Source organism: Megalobrama amblycephala, linkage group LG8, assembly GCF_018812025.1.
Source record: "Megalobrama amblycephala isolate DHTTF-2021 linkage group LG8, ASM1881202v1, whole genome shotgun sequence".
Taxonomy (NCBI): domain Eukaryota; kingdom Metazoa; phylum Chordata; class Actinopteri; order Cypriniformes; family Xenocyprididae; genus Megalobrama; species Megalobrama amblycephala.
Window position 1 is genome coordinate 28,875,640 of NC_063051.1, and position 19,235 is coordinate 28,894,874.

Here is a 19,235-nt window from a genome sequence, read left to right on the forward strand (position 1 = left end):
GAAGGTTTTTATTATGCTTAAATTAAACTTTAATATTTTCATATTTCATATTTAATATCAAGTGGTTTAAATATAGCAAACTACAGAGCAAGTTTCTAGTGTAACTGGCAACTTTTTCCAAAGGTTTCAGCTTAGCTTAGCTCATTTTTTTCTTTAAAGAAACAGATAGTGTTGGTAGCTTAGCTAGGTACACTGTTTGGGTAAACAATGAACATCACACAGGAAGTGGCATAGGAAATACACTGATAACAACAGAACTGAAAGTATACCAAAGGTGACATCGGATATATCAGAACATTTGCTGACAAACAACACATCACAAGAAATCTGCGCTTGCATATGTTGTGCTAATGAACTCGGGGCAAAGTTTCTTTGAACTAAAACATCTGTTAAATGAATAAATGAATATGCAAATGGATTTGAGAATCGTTAACCCGCAGGGTGCAAAAGCTACTAAGCATCTGCAGTAGTGTTACCTAAAGCTCACACTAATGTGAGTTATTGCTACCAGACCGCTGTTGTGTTCATGAACAGAGACATTATATTACACATTATAATTTGCAGTATTTTTGAGATGTCAGGTAATTAGGAAGCATAAAAAAGATTTATTTTCAACATAGAAATAAATGTGAAATCACGTGCATCTTTTTTTACAGCTAAAAAAAGAAATCCTTGCTTCTGTTATATATATATATATATATATATATATATATATATATATATATATATATATATATATATATATATATATATATACAGTACAGTCCAAAAGTTTGGAACCACTAAGATTTTTAATGTTTTTAAAAGAAGTTTCGTCTGCTCACCAAGGCTACATTTATTTAATTAAAAATACAGTAAAAAACAGTAATATTGTGAAATATTATTACAATTTAAAATAACTGTGTACTATTTAAATATATTTGACAAAGTAATTTATTCCTGTGATGCAAAGCTGAATTTTCAGCATCGTTACTCCAGTCTTCAGTGTCACATGATCCTTCAGAAATCATTCTAATATGCTGATCTGCTGCTCAATAAACATTTATGATTATTTTCAATGTTGAAAACAGTTGTGTACTTTTTTTTTTAGGATTCCTTGATGAATAGAAAGTTCAAAAGAACAGCATTTATCTGAAATACAAAGCTTCTGTAGCATTATACACTACCGTTCAAAAGTTTGGGGTCAGTAAGAATTTTTATTTTTATTTTTTTGAAAAGAAATTAAAGAAATGAATACTTTTATTCAGCAAGGATGCATTAAATCAATCAAAAGTGGCAGTAAAGACATTTATAATGTTACAAAAGATTAGATTTCAGATAAACACTGTTCTTTTGAACTTTCTATTCATCAAATAATCCTGAAAAAAAAATATTGTACACAAATATTTTGTACAATTGTACACATTAAATGTTTCTTGAGCAGCAGATCAGCATATTAGAATGATTTCTGAAGGATCATGTGACACTGAAGACTGGAGTAACGATGCTGAAAATTCAGCCTTGCCATCACAGGAATAAATTACTTTGTGAAATATATTCAAATAGAAAACAGTTATTTTAAATTGTAATAATATTTCACAATATTACTGTTTTTACTGTATTTTTAATTAAATAAATGTAGCCTTGGTGAGCAGACGAAACTTCTTTTAAAAACATTAAAAATCTTAGTGGTTCCAAACTTTTGGACTGTACTGTATATATATATATATATATATATATATATATATATATATATATATATATATATATGTATATATATCTTTTAAATTGTTACATACAGGACTTTTTTGCTCACCAGACACTGTAGTTAGTGGTTTTCCAAAGTTACTAGCCTCTCTGCATTTTTACTGGCCACAATTTTGACATCAATACCATGGGGAAAAACTGCCATATAGATATTTTTAATATTATCTCATAATTTGGCAGCAATTATATTAAGCTGCTGTCACTTTAAGATCTGAAGCACAGATCCATTATACTGTTACAAGTGTTTTCTTTCTCAACTGTTTACATTCACTTAAAACATAACAGTGTTTACATAATTGCCAAGACTGGCATTTTGACATGATTTTGTGTGTATTTGACTGTTTAAGCACAATAAGCAGCAAAAAAGAACTGAGAGGCGGCTTTATGTAATCTGTGGGAATAAGTAAAATTATGTGCAATACACACAAAATTACACCAAAATTCAAGCCCTGTAACACCAACAATACTCATCTGGAGCAAATGAGATGAGTGAGTGAGGGGAGGCATGTTTGTGTGTCACTAACTGCACTAACAGGCTAAAGCACTGCATGCTAACATCATGCTAATTAAAGAAAATATCAACTTGAAAAAATCTAAACATACCAGTCTGCCTCAGTCAGTTGTGAGACGACTAGTCGGCCATTGAGACCCACTCATGGCTGTGTGGAAAGCTATGCTTTCTCTGCACTATTAATTGAATGCATAGGCTTGACACCTCTGACAACTAAAAAAAAAAAAAACTTCACTGTTATCATCTCTGCTACAAAAACTTGACAGTGAAAAAAATTGCCTTAGAAACGTTTTTCACATAGAAATTGCTAGTAAATTTCACAATTAATTACAAAGTAAGATTAAGTAAGACACTGAATTGAAGTCGACATGAAACAGAAGTTGCGATAGTCATTTCTTCTCTATTGTGGTGTATGCCCAAGCGAAATGGCTTCTTGAACAAGAAAAAATTTGGGGCGGGACCTGATTTTGTCCATCGGGAATTGATTGGATGGTTGGATGATTGCAGTTTGCTATTGCTGTGATGATATGTGAGTGACAGGTTGACCAGTAAACACATTATCAGAGAAGAAAAGAGATGTTTCTGCAAAAAGGAGGGGAAGCTATTTTGATTAATGATTTTGTGGGCAAATGAATAAAAAAAACGGATAAATTGTTTAGAATAAATATTGCAATATTCAATATTACAATTATTTGTCAGCTCAAACAGTATTCTTTTGTAAAACATACTCCAATAATAAACTTTGAGAAAAAAAAAAAAAACTCTTCTTTTTTACATTGTAGTAAACAGATTTCCCATATAGTGAAATCTCATTATTTCAGTAGTGATTTCTGGGCTGTCACACCTCCTGGGTTCAGTCACTGAAGGTTGTTGATGCTAGCCATTTGGTAACAAATGCATGTAAGTGAGCACTACCCTGTCGCTCGTAACAGATGGTCCAGTAAGAATAGCCCGGCCATTAGTGTAGTATTTATACACTCATCATTAATCTACCATTGAGCTTGTTGGCTTTCATTTTCAAAAATAGACAAGTAGGAACTGAACTGTTATGTTAAATGAAGGACAAAGCTCTGTCTCTGACTTTTTCGGAGGTACCCTTGGAATACTGTGTTTGTGTGCACAAGGTTAATAAGGACTGAACTTCGCACCTTCTGGCACACCTGTGGAGGATCGACCCAAAGCCCCTGGGAGTCGAGCTCGGTTTCACCGCCATATGGCTGCATGTGACAGCTGCCCATAAGTACCGATCGAATGAACAGTGTTTCCTGTCTGTCTCGTGTAGCCAGACAAATCACATTCGCTCAAGATTTTATCTGGAGAATCACGTCACAACGCGAGTTTGGATGGCAGAGAGCACACGCTGACAAAAATACACATATTAAGATCTGAAACGTTTCAAGGGCATAAAACTTTTCCCAGAATACAGACAATTCGATTACATGTGCTAATTTAACAAATTAAGGAGCCCACGTACATTCCAAAGCAGAGCAACCTTTTTACCACTTTGAAAATGGAGGGAAATCATTGCCTGAGTGACTGACCTTAAAGACATCATGAGTTTTGCAAATGGAAGGTATTATGTGATTTCACTCACTTCTTCTTTAGAAAATCTGTTTTTAATATTAAACAAATCTCATCTGAATGCTTGCCTGACCTACCTGGCATTACATGAATTTGTTTTTAGTTCTTGGTTCTAGTTTGGTTTTAGTTTACACATGCCTAGCGTTTTGATTTCTTTTTTTATCATGCTAACAGTTACCAACAAAAGCTTATAGTGTCAGATTGTACAATATTAAAGGTGCCTTAGATTCAAAAATTGAATTTACCTCGGCATAGTTGAATAACAAGAGTTCAGTACATGGAAATGACATATTGTTTCCTCCTTCTTATATAAATCTCATTTGTTTAAACGACCTCCGAGGAACAGGCGAATCTCAACATAACACTGACTGTTACGTAACAGTCGGGGTGTACGCCCCCAATATTTGCATATGCCAGCCCACGTTCAATGCATTACACAAGGGCAGCCAGTATTAATGTCTGGATCTGTGCACAGCTGAATCATCGAAAAATGGCAGATGGAGCGATAATAACTGACATGATCCATGATCTCATGATATTTTTAGTGATATTTGTAAATTGCCTTTCTAAATGTTTCATTAGCATGTTGCTAATGTACTGTTAAATGTGGTTAAAGTTACCATCGTTTCTTACTGTATTCACGGAGAAAAGACTGTCGTTATTTTAATTTTTTAAACACTTGCAGTCTGTATAATTCATAAACACAACTTCATTCTTTATAAATCTCTCCAATAGTGTGTAATGTTAGCTTTAACCACAGAGCAATTAAAGGGGCCGCGTACCCTGAATCGGCACATTTATAATGATAGGCAGTTAAAACAATTAATAAAAAAAAACTATTGGGTATTTTGAGCTGAAACTTCACAGACACATTCAGGGGACACTTAAGACTTATATTGCATCTTTTGAAAACATGTTCTTCGGCACCTTTAAAATCAATTCCAAAGATTTTCATTTCAAATCAGAGCAGAAGACTGCAGAGTAGCATTATAACAACTTTCAACACACAAATGTATCTAATATGATAAACAGTGCTGCTTTACCCCACATCCGCATGGCCGGAAGAAGCGGAAGCGGTGACTGTTGCATAATAAAAGTTCCTCTGCTCTCGAGCCGTGTGTCACGCTCGTCTCTCATTTGCAATCACTCCAGCGGCCTCGTTTCTGCTCACATAGCACTCGGCTCTGCTCTGTTTCATACTACAGTAACGTTAATAATCTCATCCATGAACATGATTTCTGCCTGATTCCCATCCCGATTCTTTTCGACCGGCTGTGAGGTGAAGACGACAACTCCCAAGATTCCGCGCTCAATCTCAGCGTCATCAAGCTACACCTTTGTTTTGCGGTGAAAATTTACATAGTGTGCCTTTAAACATACTTTCACCAGTAATATCATCTCAAAAAGTCAAGATGATTTTGATAATTATCAGCATCAGCATAATTTTGTTTGTAAATGCACTCATTGAGCCATGACTGTAATAAACCATTTCTCTAAAAAAATCTGCTCAATATGTATTTACTTTTAAACAGTTTTGCCAGCTTACACCAAACAGCCTTTTATTATGCAAAGTGTGAGCCACTGAGAATAACGCTACACAAGGTAAGTGATTTGACAGTTTACTGCGTTTTAAAGCTATGCCATGCATGACATCATCGAGACTAAATATACCTAAATCACAATAATTCACTCTGAAGATCTTTAACATAGTCGTTTCTAAATGGCCTACATTTGTGAATGTGTGTGCATATTCATATTTAAACTGAGAAATAGTATGCATACACCACACCACACAGTATAAATACACCACAGAAATAGTGACTAGATTGTTTCAGTTCTGTTTGTAATTTACTATCATTTCCATCATCCAAATTTACGTTTTATTCTAATTATGTGCATTAACTAACTTTAAAAGGGTAATTTACCGCTTTTAATAAAACTTGGCTGTATATGCAGTAGAAAGGCAATTTCATTTTAAATTGGTACTGCATGACTAGACAGAGAAAAAAGGCTGTGGCGTTCCCTTTTGCTAAAAAGGTAGGGAAACTTCAACACCCATAATGCCCTAGGCTCGATCCCTCTGTCTTGTGTTCATTGCTTGTTGTGCGTAGGGATCATTGTTCAAACACTAAATTTGATGTTTGTTTCTGTGCAGCTGGCCACTCCAGCCCTATCCAAATTTGTGGGCTGTGTTCTAAATCTTTTGCACCCCTAGGATATACTGCATAATTGCCCACTGTCTGATGCAAATGCGTCACATAATTGTGTAATTATTTGAAGAACATGAAACTGTGGCTTTGGGCCCAAATAGATTCAGGTCAAAAGGAAAGTCATACAGCAAACTGATGCAACAAATATGAAGGCTTTAGCAGGTGTTTGTCATTAAAAACATCTACTTAAAGTGTCCCTATCGTGCGATTTTAAAGGTTCCTAATTTGGGAGGTCTCCTATAATAGACTGACATGCATCCAAGGTCAAAAACAGAGCTGCATGATTAATCATTAAAAAAATTGCGATCTTGATGCAAACACCCACACAATCTCATTCCTAAATGACAATGATTCTCCTGTGTCTATTAAACCTTTGAATAAATCACACTGTGTTTCAAATCTGTGTTTGCGCTGCCTCTGACCCAGAGAAAGCAGTTATCATGTTTAGGTATGAAACAGCTTCACAAACAGTCTTTTCAACCACACAGTATTGTTATTTCCGTGTTAATATTCAAATTATAACTGCAGTACTGGAATAAAAGTTTATAGCTCGGATATAAACCCTGATGTCTAAGAAAGCAAACAAAATAGAGCAAATCACCTTTTGAAAGCAACTTGACTCTTCAAATAACAATTGTATTTATTACATTGCCAGGTGGTGACAAAGTGGCTGTTAAAAATGTATTTGTCATTGAATCATTCATTCAACAGATTTGTTCAGAAATGCTGATTCATCCAGCAATGAAACAAGTGAAGTATTTATGAGTGAGTCATTGAATCATTCACTCAAACCAATTTTTTAAATTATTCATTCAAATTAATTAAACAACTTAAGTAGACTGCAGCAATTAACATTTTGTCATAACCTCTAGTAAATTACATGTTTTTTTGTTTTGTTTTTTGTTTAGTTGTCTGTTCAGAATCATGGGAGAATTGTGATCTCTATTTGAAACAAAAAAATCGTGATTCTCAATTAATCCAGAATCATTGCAGCTCTACATTGCAGCACATCTTACAGTGTCTGAAACAGTTCAATCTAGGATTGGGTCTCTCTAAACCCCTCCTTTCCCTACTCTGCTCTGATTGGTCAGATGGCCCAGTCTGTTGTGATTGGCCTACTGCTTATAGCACATATCGAAAACAAAACCCCCATTACCATATATGAATTTCAGCTCCGGAGGTATCTTCTCGACATGTCGACAACACAAACCAAACTCTTTCAGGCCTCAGCTACAACTACAGTGTTCGAGGGCAGGACAAATTAGAAATATGCAGGAAACCAATGAAGATCATTGGCGGGCATAATGCAAATTTGTTACAAACCTATGTAGGAATCACTCTCAGAAAAAAAGGTATGGCAGTAACCTAAGGTATAAAAGTGTAAAGGTACATCTTTGTACCTTACTTACCCCTAAATGGTACATATTAGTGCCTTAAAGGTTCATATTAGCACTTTAAAAGTACATACTAGTACCTTTTCACTTTTGTACCTTAGGGTACTGCCCCAGTGACAGCGCCGTATCTTTTTTTCTGACAATGAATTGCAGAATTAGTGATGACTCATTTTAGGCAGTTCAGAATTGGTTCTTTCTTTTGGGAAACAATCATTCCTAACAAAGCATAATAGTATGTTTTAATTTACAAAAGACTGCTGCTTTGATTAGTAACCAAGACAAGGTGAAGAATCTTAAATATTTCTTATTTATTACTTTATTGCATCATATCTAGACTGAAACCTTTCTGTTTATTTACGGGTTTAGACTGCAAATCCACGGCAATACTTCAGTGTTTGCATGTTGTTCAGGTGTGTGAGCACGTAACCTGTTTTCAATGTTTAGGAATTGTAGAACAGAGGAAATAACAATGTTCAGAATGAAAAACAGAAACATCTGCCATCATGCATATTTAAACATGGTGCTCTTCCTAACCACTCAGCTTTATGAGTGTGCACTCTGGAGGGACGTCTCCGATTACTGTCCTTTATTTCTCCTGCTCACCTCCAGGTACACAACTCACACTCCACCATTCAATACCAACTCGCTCTTTCTCCCTGAATGAGCCAAGCGGCATTATTATTTTATAACAAACACTCTTGCGTTAGCCATTCAATTAGCCCTGCAACATCTTCCTGGTGGTATACATTAGTCATGCCTCCTCTGAGCCAAGTAATGATGGCAGAACAGAGATAAATAGAGGCGAGAACTCTCTTCCTCCTCGTTTTTCTTGACTGAGTAGTGGCATCCTTCCTGTGCTCTACTGGATTAAATCTCAATAATGGCATTAAAGGAGGGATAAAACAGAGAGAGCTGAACGGAAAACCCCAAGAAACCCAAAATAGGGCACCACAACTTCCTCATTAGCCCAGGAGCTCAGACAAGCTTTCCCTGAAGACCTTCCACTCTCATAGTCTTTCTATTTCTTCCTCTCTCACACACACACACACACACACACACACAATCAAAATAGGCTCTGGCGTACCGAGTGTCTAAGGAATGAGAAATAAAGCGCTGAGGTGCAGGATTAGACTAATCCCTGTGGTCTTTCACAGTCTGAAGGAGAGAGAAATTTGCAGATGAAAGGCCCAAATAGTCAGGTGCTCTCTTAAGTTATGCAGTGCAAAAATCTTCTTTTTCAGTGTTTTGGTGTTGTTTTCTAGTAAAAATATCCTTAAATCAAGATACATTTACATGAGAGGAGAGGAATTTACATGCATTTCTAAATTAATTAAAAATATAGTTATAATTAAAAAAATGAATATATTGTTAGCATACCAATTTGGGTGACAAAATAAATGTTACTTTCAGAATTAAAAAACAAAAAAAACTTATGATCATGTTATCCAGCATGATTTGAGAATGATTCCAAGAGATCATCATTAGATTTTAAACACATTTTCAATAGCCGTGTTTCCACCAAAATTACCTGGAATAATTTGTCCCAGGAACTTTTTTTCCCCCCAGACCTGTTGCTGTCTGTGTTTCCATCACGGTCTAAAGTACCATGATGATTAGTCTGTTGACGTAGGACTGTGCATTTCATCCTCCACATATAGGCTTAATAAAGCCTAAACCTCATTGTCAGTCTATCGGTCGTATTTTTTAAACTCCATTGTTGATTCGAACAGCAAACAACTCTTACTGCACACACCGCAACAGACTTTTAAAAATGGTGTTTGAAATAAAATTCTGCGTGGAGTCAACCAATCAAATTGCTGTGTGAACTGAACTTTGAAAACGTACTACCTCGTGAGCAGGGACTTTCTGAGGGGGAAATTTTTACGCAGAACTTCATTTAGACCCTGGTTCCTGGGGTCGAAACACACCACCCCAAAGTTCCTAGTTCCAGGGGAACGTTCCTGCGGTGGAAACGCGACTGATGTAAACTTTCAAACTCCACTGTTTTATTGTTATTCCCCCATTTAGCAAATAACTTTAAGTATAAAACAAGACTAAATTTGGTTGGATTCATGCTATGCCAATGGGGTAAGAAAATAATCTTTCAAAAATGTTCATAATTTTGTTTAAGAGGTCTCCTACAGTAGGTTTACGTCGATAAAGGATTAAGTCTCTCGAAAGCCCTCCTTTCTGAGAGTTTTCTCTGCTCTGATTGGTCAGATAGCCCAGTCTGTTGTGATTGGTCTACCACTTACAGCGTGTTTTGGAAAAGAAACACCCAATACCATATCTTAATTTAAGCTCCAGAGGTTTCCTCAGCAGCACTTGTATACGATACACAGCGATACGAACAGTAACAATGTCGTTGGTTTTACTGTATCAATTCCAGTGTGAGTCCTCTAGAAAATGCATGAAAAGTGGATTTGCAGTGCAGAAAACAGTGTCTTCTTGTCATGTTGACAACACAACATGTTGCTTCTCGGTACAACTACAGTGTTTGAGGCCTGGTCAATGTACTAAGTAGACATTTGTTACAAACCTACATTGATATGTGACAGAAGTGAGACTGGAACTGCTGACGACTCTTTTCGGCAGTTCAGAAACGATTCTTTCCTTTAAGGAGATAATAGCTTTATTTGTCGTACACTGTGCAGATCTTTTACATTCACAAACAGCTATATTGCTTACTGCATGAAAGGTAATATTCTAAACTGCATAATGGGGCACTTTAAGAGGAATGATTGGCTGTGTATTATTCTGTAAGAGGCAAGCAAGAATGTATGGGTCATTTAAACATTCAAATAATCCCTTAGCTCCTCAAGGCTCTCAATAGTTCACCAGCGGTGTGACCTGCCTAAACTAGTGTGCATGACTGTAAAGCTGCCAAAGAGAAAAGAAGCTTACAACAAAAAGACCTGTAGTGTAATGGACTCTGATAGATCTGTATTGGAATATAGTCAAGCCAGCCATCTGGCAGCTTGTCTATCTGACAGCTTATTTTATCAAGCCCTGTTTTCAACACGTGTGACAGCACTGTGGTGGGGTTACGCGATGGGAAGGAATCGATACGACGGAGCCCAGCCCAACACACACAGAATGAGAAAGAGGAGAGAAGAACATGTCAACAGCAAATACACAGGTCTGCTGTACTCTAATTCCCTTCATTTTAATTAGATTTCTTACCGATGTGTCTAGATAGAGAGTAAATTGTTTTATGCAGGATTTTCAGCACTGAATCATTTCACATAGGCCACTGTAGGTCTGTGCAACAGACAGATTTCTTGTAGACTGTTGCCCCCCTACAGCTATTTAAAGAGAAACATAATTGCACAGCGGGGCCCTTTGTTCCCAAAGTATCTCCGACAAGCGCTCCCTTTCAGTGCCACATTTACTCCACTGATATAGAGTAAAGCAGCACCAGATGTACTTGTTTGGGGCCAGATGATAGCCTTCACAGATTTCACATGCACAAATTACCTAGCGGTTACAAATCGTTGCTGGTAACTCAAAAGTTGCAGGTGTACTGAAAATGTGAGCTACCTCTCAGGATCACAATCCACAGTAAAAATTGTACCTGTAGATAGTCCCTGAAGCAGCACCCTCACACCTTTATGCTCGAAGAATGCATATTAGCACATTAAAGTAATAATATGCATCCTATTACACCATTATGGGATAAAACAGGTACAAATGTGTAACTTTGAGGGTGACAAGCTATTACACCCCCAGTTATTTTCACAAGTCTCACAAGTTATTTTTCTGCCTGATGAGATGCTACCAGCATTGTAATTTTAAAATTTTTAAAAAGTTTAGGTAGGCCTAGATCATCTTAGGTCAGATTTTCAGAACAGGTTAAATTCACATAACAAATTCACATGTTCAAATGTCATTAATTAAATAAAATATAATTGTTACAAAATATACAAGACTAGGCTGCTACATGTTAAATTTCAGATTCGTAAGTAGCCTACACAAAACGACGTGCTCAATTTCAAAATCACTTGCAGTTCAGTAAGTGAACATCAAATGTTGATTTAGTACCTGCTCTGAAGATTTCAGTGAGTTGAAATCGATAACTTGTGATGTCGTCGAGTCTTTTCGAACGATTCCTTAAGAGTCATTTGTTCGTGAGACGGACTAGCATGTTTGTTTTTGTGTGACAACCGAAAGACGTGTTTTTTGCCGTCATTTTGCAGTAAACTTCTTTTTTATATATCTTATTACATTCAATTTAGATCACAAACTCAAAAGACATGTTTTTATGGGTGACTTACCAAGACTCCAGGTGGACTAAACATAATTGTGCGCCAAGTTATTCTAAATAAAATCCCTAGCTCAATGATTAATTAATAGGCCTAACTCCATTAAAAACAGACAAACTTGCGAGAATAGACGCGCAAAGGTGCGCGTCGTTGGAGAGAGTTAAACAGAGCAGCGTGTTCGGGTCTCTTACCGGAGCAGTTCCACCCGGTGGGTGTTTGACAGTCGCTCAGCGATGATGGGAACGCGCAAAGTTGTTTCAGTGGTAATATACAAAAAAAGCAATAGGTCGTAAGTAAAACTAAATGTGTCCAATTCTCCTGCCGCGGTCTGCGTGTCTGTCGCAGCACAGCGCAAAGAGCCATCTCAGTTCACCGGGAATGACACGGGGACATGAACCGAGGGATCCGATCCCACGACGAGCGCAGGCGACACAGATCTCAGCAGCGGAGCAGTGATACACATCTTCCGGGCAATTCTGCGATGATCCCCATGTATGTATGTGCTCTGATACCGGTGCGGTTGGACTGTCTTGACAAATTGAAGTGTCCGGTTGCAGTGATGAAACTCAAAGCTGAGATGAAAAGATATAAACATCCAAGCATGGACCTGAAAAAGCTGTCCGGATCCACTAGTTGATCACTCCATTCTGAGGGGAAAATAATGCTAAAGCGCTGGCTTAAGTATCTCTCTCTCTCTCTCTCTCTCTCTCTCTCTCTCTCTCTCTCTCTCTCTCTCTCTCTCTCTTCCTACATGAGGTTTGTCTGAGAGTGTCTTGTTCGGCTGGTGTCTGGCTCTGACTGTGAGGATGAGGATGATGGTGATGATGAAGGTGAGAGGTGGGCACACGCGTCGGCGGCGCGGATTGGCTGTATCGGGTGTAGCGGGTACCGAGCCGTGTAATACAGCATCACAAGCGGAGATCAAAAGTGCAAGCGAGACTTCCTTTACCCCGGGCGGTAAAGGGAAATAGCCTACAAAAGAAGTTTACTTATTCAAATCATTAGCTTTGACCAAAAAAAAAAAAAAAAAGTTGTTGACTCTTATTCGACTTAAAACTTATTTTTCGCATTTCTCCAGACCTTTTCGTTACTTTTGCAACAGAATAACAGTTGCAAATGCGAGCTGCTCATTGATGTTTGATTCGCAAACGAATTGTTTGAATGAATCATTTGAGTCGATTCTTTTCCATGTAGGCTATAGGCTACCTTTCAAACGGGTTAGCAAAGCGGTCTGAACTATTCGAATGTGAATCGCGAATCTGATTCAAATCACAAGAGAAGCACACTGCAACGTAATTCGAAGAAGCTTTAATCTTTGATTTTTTTTTTAAATATATAAATTAATTTGATACATGTAAGGATTTTTATTAGGAGCGGTGTGAAAAGCTGATATATTTGTAGTTCATCTGACAGAAGTCTACTACCTTTGTAGAATGTGTGATAGTTTGCAGTAGTGCTATTTTAGTGCATTCAAATCAATATGTTTTTTACAATTTTGCCATATCTTTAATAGATCTATAAGAATCTTTTGAGTTTAAATGGGGCCCGCCGTCTACAAAATTCGTTTTACATGAAACGGAACACTCACTTGTCTGAATTGTTATAGTCAGGCATATAAAGGAGAAAACTATGGAGTCAAATTAATGCCTTAAAGTTTTGCACAAAATAAAGTTTTGCAAATCAAAAAAAAGAATTGAGCAATAAAAAAAAAAGTTTTGCAAACAAAAATAAAGAATTGCAAAGGAAAAATAAAGTATTGAGCGGAAAAAAATAAGTTTTGCAAACAAAAATAAATTTCAAAATAAAATAAAGTAGTGCAAAAATAAAAATATAATCAATTACAAAAATCAGTGACAGCTGTAATCCTATTTTATCTTTGCCACATATTTTTCATGCTCAAACCTACTAAATCATTTGCAACGCTCATTTTATTCTGCGTTTCAGTCAAGCGTGCGCTCACGATACCGGTTTTCCTTTGCGCTGCACTTTTCTATGCGGTTCTCTTTATGGCACTGGTTTGACGTGGGGGTGGAGTCAAGAAACGGGGGCATGCCCCCGCGAAATGCATTGGAAGGGAACGTAATCAGCGACAGGTGAAATAATTCTTTGACATGGTTAAAAATAATGAATGGTTTGTTTTTGTTGGTTTGTTTAGCATATGTTGTCGCCCATTTCGACCCCCTCCAATGCATTTCTTATAGTAATATGACCCGTTGCGCTCTGTTTCACTGCCTGTATCCACTTTTGTATCCTTAAACATTCGTTTTTTGGGGTCGACATCTTATAAAAACTTATTTCTGGGTTTTTTAGTTTGTTAGCTGTACACCTTGTCACACAGCAGCTTTAGGCCTTGTTCTGTTTTTTGTAATGAGTCAGAAAGTCAATGGAGACAGTTGGATTGTTTTCCCCCCGGTGGGCGTGGTTTTCAGATTATAATAAATGCGCTCTGTCTCTATGCTTGATCTGTTCTGTTGCGATCTGCCTCTCCTGCCGATGACGTGTTTCGCGGGGGCGTGCCCCTGTTTCTTGACTCCACCCCCACGTCGAACCAGTGCCATAAAGAGAACCGCACAGAAAAGTGCAGCGCAAAGGAAAACCGGTATCGTGAGCGCACGCTTGACTGAAACGCAAAATAAAATGAGCGTTGCAAATAATTTAGTAGGTTTGAGCATGAAAAATATATGGCAAAGATAAAATAGGATTACAGCTGTCATTGATTTTTGTAATTGATTATATTTTTATTTTTGCACTACGTTATTTTATTTTGCAATTTATTACTTTTGTTTGCAAAACTTATTTTTTTCTGCTCAATACTTTATTTTTCCTTTGCAATTCTTTATTTTTGTTTTTGCAAAACATTTTTTTATTGCTCAATTCTTTTTTTTGTTGTTGTTTTGCAAAACTTTATTTTTGTGCAAAACTTTAAGGCATTAATTTGACTCCATAGAAAACACCATATAAAGTTAAACAGAAATTATTATTCTATATTTTAAATACTATCACAATGAAACAATATTTTGTCTGTGCTTGCCCAAACAAAAATGTAGAGATAATTGTTATTAGAATGTTGCTATGCAGTTGCTGGGGTTTTCTACATTGTTATTTAACACATTTATGTTGTTTTTAGGGTGTTCTCATGCTGCAGGGGTGAGCAATAGTTACCTTAGCAATCACCACTAATTATAAAACCAACACCTCCAACGCATACTGGGAAAACGCGTGTCATCCTGTATATCACAATATGTGAAGTATTATTATTGGAAACGCAACCAGGCATAAATTCTCAAAATTTCTGTTAATTCCTACTATTTCAGGTACGTTGCAGCTTAATTGCTTTGCTTGCTCTATTAGTTTGTTTCGTTGTGCATCATTTGATCTCTGTACAGCACTCACAACACTAAACTCTTGATTAACCAAGCCAGTGGCAGTTCCAGTCTCTAAAGGGAATGATGCATAAGCACTTTTCTTCTCGCGCCCGTGTATCTCGTCAAACATTTAAATGAAATGCCGCACATGAGTTTGTGTGTTTCATTTCACGAGCATGCACTGAGTGAGGTGGTGTCACTCATAATTATCTGTCTGTCAGCTTGAGAACAGAATAAGCAAAGCACACACTGTTCATAACTCTCCTCTCCTGTCACACTCAGTTGGTGCTTGTTCTCAGGATAAGGACGCATGACTCTGTCAAACATTTAAGGTCAGTTAAACTCAGTTGATTCCCATCAATTTACTACAATCCTGCTCAGATTTGCATTTTTTCTTTTCTGTAGATCTTTCTTCACTTTTGCTTTCAATAACCGTGTTGACATTACAATCAGCTGTGTCCTTGACCAGTGATTCTTAAACTTTTTCAGTTTGCTTGCCACTTCAACAATACCTAAAACCCTGAATCTGGGCAAACCACCAACTAACTGAAACCTACAGTAAGTAATGTACAAATTATCCTTCGATTATATCAGTCTTGAAATAGAATCACATTTATTGATCCATAAGTTTGCCAGACTGCTACTTTCACTTTCTAAGAATTTGGACCAAACACTTACATACCGTGATGTTCATGGGTGAGATTGTGCGAGGGTGTATTTTGAACATTCATGCTTGAATGTTCAAAAAACATTATTTTTCAAACATACATTGTCAGTAACGCTCTGTTTAGTTCCTGTCTCTTTGAAGCCAAATAACTCAATGTGCTCTGATTGGTCGGCTGGACAAGTGTGTTGTGATTGGTCGGCCGCTTTGAACGTGTTTCGGAAATGTTATTAACCTTGGATGCATCCGAAAACTGAAAAATGCTGCCTTCGGAGGAGCATTCCAATGTAGGAAGGCATCAAGGCACATCCAAATCCAAAGTTAGCTTCACATCTCATGAGATGCCTCCATCTGATTGATTTTTGAAGGCAACTGCTTTTGATATCCCACAATCTTGTGCTTTCCATTTTGTGACAGTTGAGCTAAAAAATAAAGATGGCATCTGAAAGTTGCGTTTGGTGATGTGTAAATGTATGTTTTTGTCCATTGTTTTCCACTTTTCCAGAAATCTGTCCGAAATCAGTTCATGAGGTGCCTTCATGTGCAAACACTGCCTGCAAAGTCAATGCCTGATGGGGCAGCGAGGCAACAAGTCAGCTGCCTACGTTTTCATGAGTTTCAGCTTCTCTGGTGTAAACATTAACCATGGAGTTAGTTTTGCCTTATCATTTTGATAGATTTGGGCTGGAAAAACAGCATCTCTTGGACATGGTGTCAACACACTACTAACACAACTCAACCAGGCCTCTGCCCTATTTTTTTGTGTTTGCCTTGGTGTGGAATTATTTAAATGAGGAATATTCATTCCCAAAAGAAAATTTAAGACTACAATCGAGGTGTTTCAGGGAGTTCAGAAACAGTGCACACTGATATAGAGAATAACACCGTTGCTTTGTATCTTTGCAGACCTTTTTCACGTTCAAACAGAAATCAACTCATGAGACACTTGCTATCCTTCACAGATCTCTGTCGGAGAACCACAGTTCAAGTGTAATGTAAACATGTCTTGACCTAAATCCTTTAGGGTCTGGTTCAAGTTTGGGGCAGAAATTCAATATCAGGAAATGTTATTGAAGAATTGAGGAAATTAGGAAAAAGTAGCTATAAAAAAACGTATATTAGAAAAAAAGAAAAAAAACATAAACAAGTGTTTTGTCTCAAAATGTAGCCTATGTGATAATTAAAATATACAGTATGTAAAAAAAAATGATATGTTAGATGACAAAACCTCAAAGTCTTTTGTTAGTGCATACAGTGACCTTTGCATACGCAGTTGATAGTAGAAAGCATTGATGGTCATTACTCCAAATTGCAAAAATATTTTATCAGATAACTTGTGTGTGGCAACTGGTTTTATTCAAGAAAAAAAAAAAAAAAAAAAAAAAAATTCAATATGACTGACTCAACCTGACAAAATTACACAGATCACTGGTTGAGGACACTTTCCATGAGCAATAGAGAGTACAGCTGGCATTGCTTTATCAGATTACTGCTGCACTTTTATTTGACTTTTTATAATTATTTTAACAGTAGTCAATACCCAGATTTAATCCTTCATCCGCATTAAGGCTCAGATTTATCCTGTTCCTCATTCCCTGTCTCTTTTCCTTTTGTAGACCTTTCGACAGGCTCACAGCGCAGACCGGGGCAATTGTACATCCTGTTACAGCACTCGGTGTGCCCTGCTCCCAGTCCAGCTGTGCTGTAATGCACTTCTGAGCTGGTGGGATCGGACCGAAGCTCTGCTCAATAGCAGCAGGATTTTTGGGATTTTACGAGGATCTCAATGAGGAGTGGATTCCGCTGTTCCTTGAGACAGCTCAGAGGAGCTTGCGCATACAGGCAAGGAGCGTGCAAGGTTGTGTGCTGTGAGAGAGAAGTTGTTTTTCCTTTTCTTTTGTTGTGTAATCTGCAATGTCAACTCATATGTCTGTTACTGTCTAACACCACCAGCCACCTATTTCAGGACCGCTTCAGCACAACAATTCCCACACAATTCAATTAACGGACTGAAAATAGGGCTCCCAAGACTGTCTTTGTTACAGCACTAATATGACTGCCAACGGGAGAATGTAGTCCGTTAAAAGATTCTCCTCCACTAATTCTCCAAGAAGGCCATATTCTAAGCTAAAGAGGCCTTTGTCTTACACTTCCTTTTGGCACGCAGAGCTCCGGCGTCCTCATCTCACATTGACGGCACTCCTATTGTGCTCTCCAGATGAGCTGCTTTAATTGAGCTTTGCTCTAGATCTGTTTAATTTAACTGGATAGATATTTGCTTTCATTAGTGGAATGTGTTGGGTTGACCTTTGAAGTACTTATTTAGAGCCATGTGGTTAATTGAAAACTTTTGTAAAGCTGCTATTAAATTACCGGCAACATGCATAAAGATTTTCTGGGAAACATGCTCGTATTCGGTACTGAACAGAAAGATTAGCGTTATCTGGTGAAATTAAATTGAATGTTTACAGGGTCGCTTCTGTTATGCAGTACCTTTGAACTGTAACTTTTACAAAATGAATATGCTTGGCTGCATTCACAGTCACACAGTGATTAGGATTGACTGTATTTACTAACTGTACTTGTTCACTTTGAGGCTGTCATGAGCATTTCAAAATTTGCAGATAATGTTTTTCCTCCATTTAGTACTTAAAGCTGCAATCCCTAAATTTTGCCTCTTTGTCGCCATCTCTGTTTGAAACCTGCAATTGCAGTTATTTGCGGAATTATCATCTTTACGTAGGTTGCGCATCAGCACGGCTCCTCAGCGCGGATGAATCTAATGTTTTGAGGAGAATGTGTGGTTGTTCACCAGTGGATACTGTACTTCGCAATCACAGATTGTAGTCTTGTAAGTATGACCAAAATAAGAATTTTCACCGGAAAATGTCTGAACAAGTAAGGAATAAATCTGCCACTTTTGTTCTGACCAACTGAGAAAAAAATGTATTACAATAAATTGCGCTACCATTGGTGAATATATCTAATGATCGCTAAGCTCGGATCACGTCAAACTATGCAAATTATTATTATTGTTATACTTTGTTCTCAAATTGTTAATGTTAACAACATCAGCATTGTGTGACTGTGTATTTAGTGTGAAATGTAGTTTCAGTAGTTAGTAGTTCCTGAAAAACACCCCCACAGCATGATGCTGCCACCACCATGCTTCACTGTTGGGACTGTATTGGACAGGTGATGAGCAGTGCCTGGTTTTCTCCACACATACTGCTTAGAATTAAGGCCAAAAAGTTCTATCTTGGTCTCATCAGACCAGAGAATCTTATTTCTCACCATCTTGGAGTCCTTCAGGTGTTTTTTTTAGCAAACTCCATTCGGGCTTTCATGTGTCTTGCACTGAGGAGAGGCTTCCGTCGGGCCACTCTGCCATAAAGCCCAGACTGGTGGAGGGCTGCAGTGATGGTTGACTTTCTCCAACTTTCTCCCATCTCCCGACTGCATCTCTGGAGCTCAGCCACAGTGATCTTTGGGTTCTTCTTTA

The 19,235-nt window shown here is 37.4% G+C and overlaps 1 protein-coding gene and 1 long non-coding RNA gene across 2 annotated transcripts in view; one reads left to right on the forward strand and one right to left on the reverse strand.

Moving 5' to 3' along the window:
* Nucleotides 1–13,004, reverse strand: part of tmeff2b (transmembrane protein with EGF-like and two follistatin-like domains 2b) — a 90,893-nt gene extending 77,889 nt beyond the window's left edge. The window contains exon 1 of the mRNA XM_048200430.1: nucleotides 11,896–13,004. Coding sequence (XP_048056387.1) covers nucleotides 11,896–12,067 — 172 coding nt within the window. The 5' untranslated portion in view covers nucleotides 12,068–13,004. The remainder of the gene's footprint in view (nucleotides 1–11,895) is intronic.
* A 1,608-nt stretch (nucleotides 13,005–14,612) lies between these two features.
* Nucleotides 14,613–18,522, forward strand: LOC125273286. Its single transcript, XR_007186040.1, has 3 exons — nucleotides 14,613–15,401; nucleotides 15,559–15,627; nucleotides 17,350–18,522. It is a non-coding gene; the product is annotated as an uncharacterized LOC125273286 (long non-coding RNA).
* The last annotated feature ends 713 nt before the right edge of the window (nucleotides 18,523–19,235 follow it).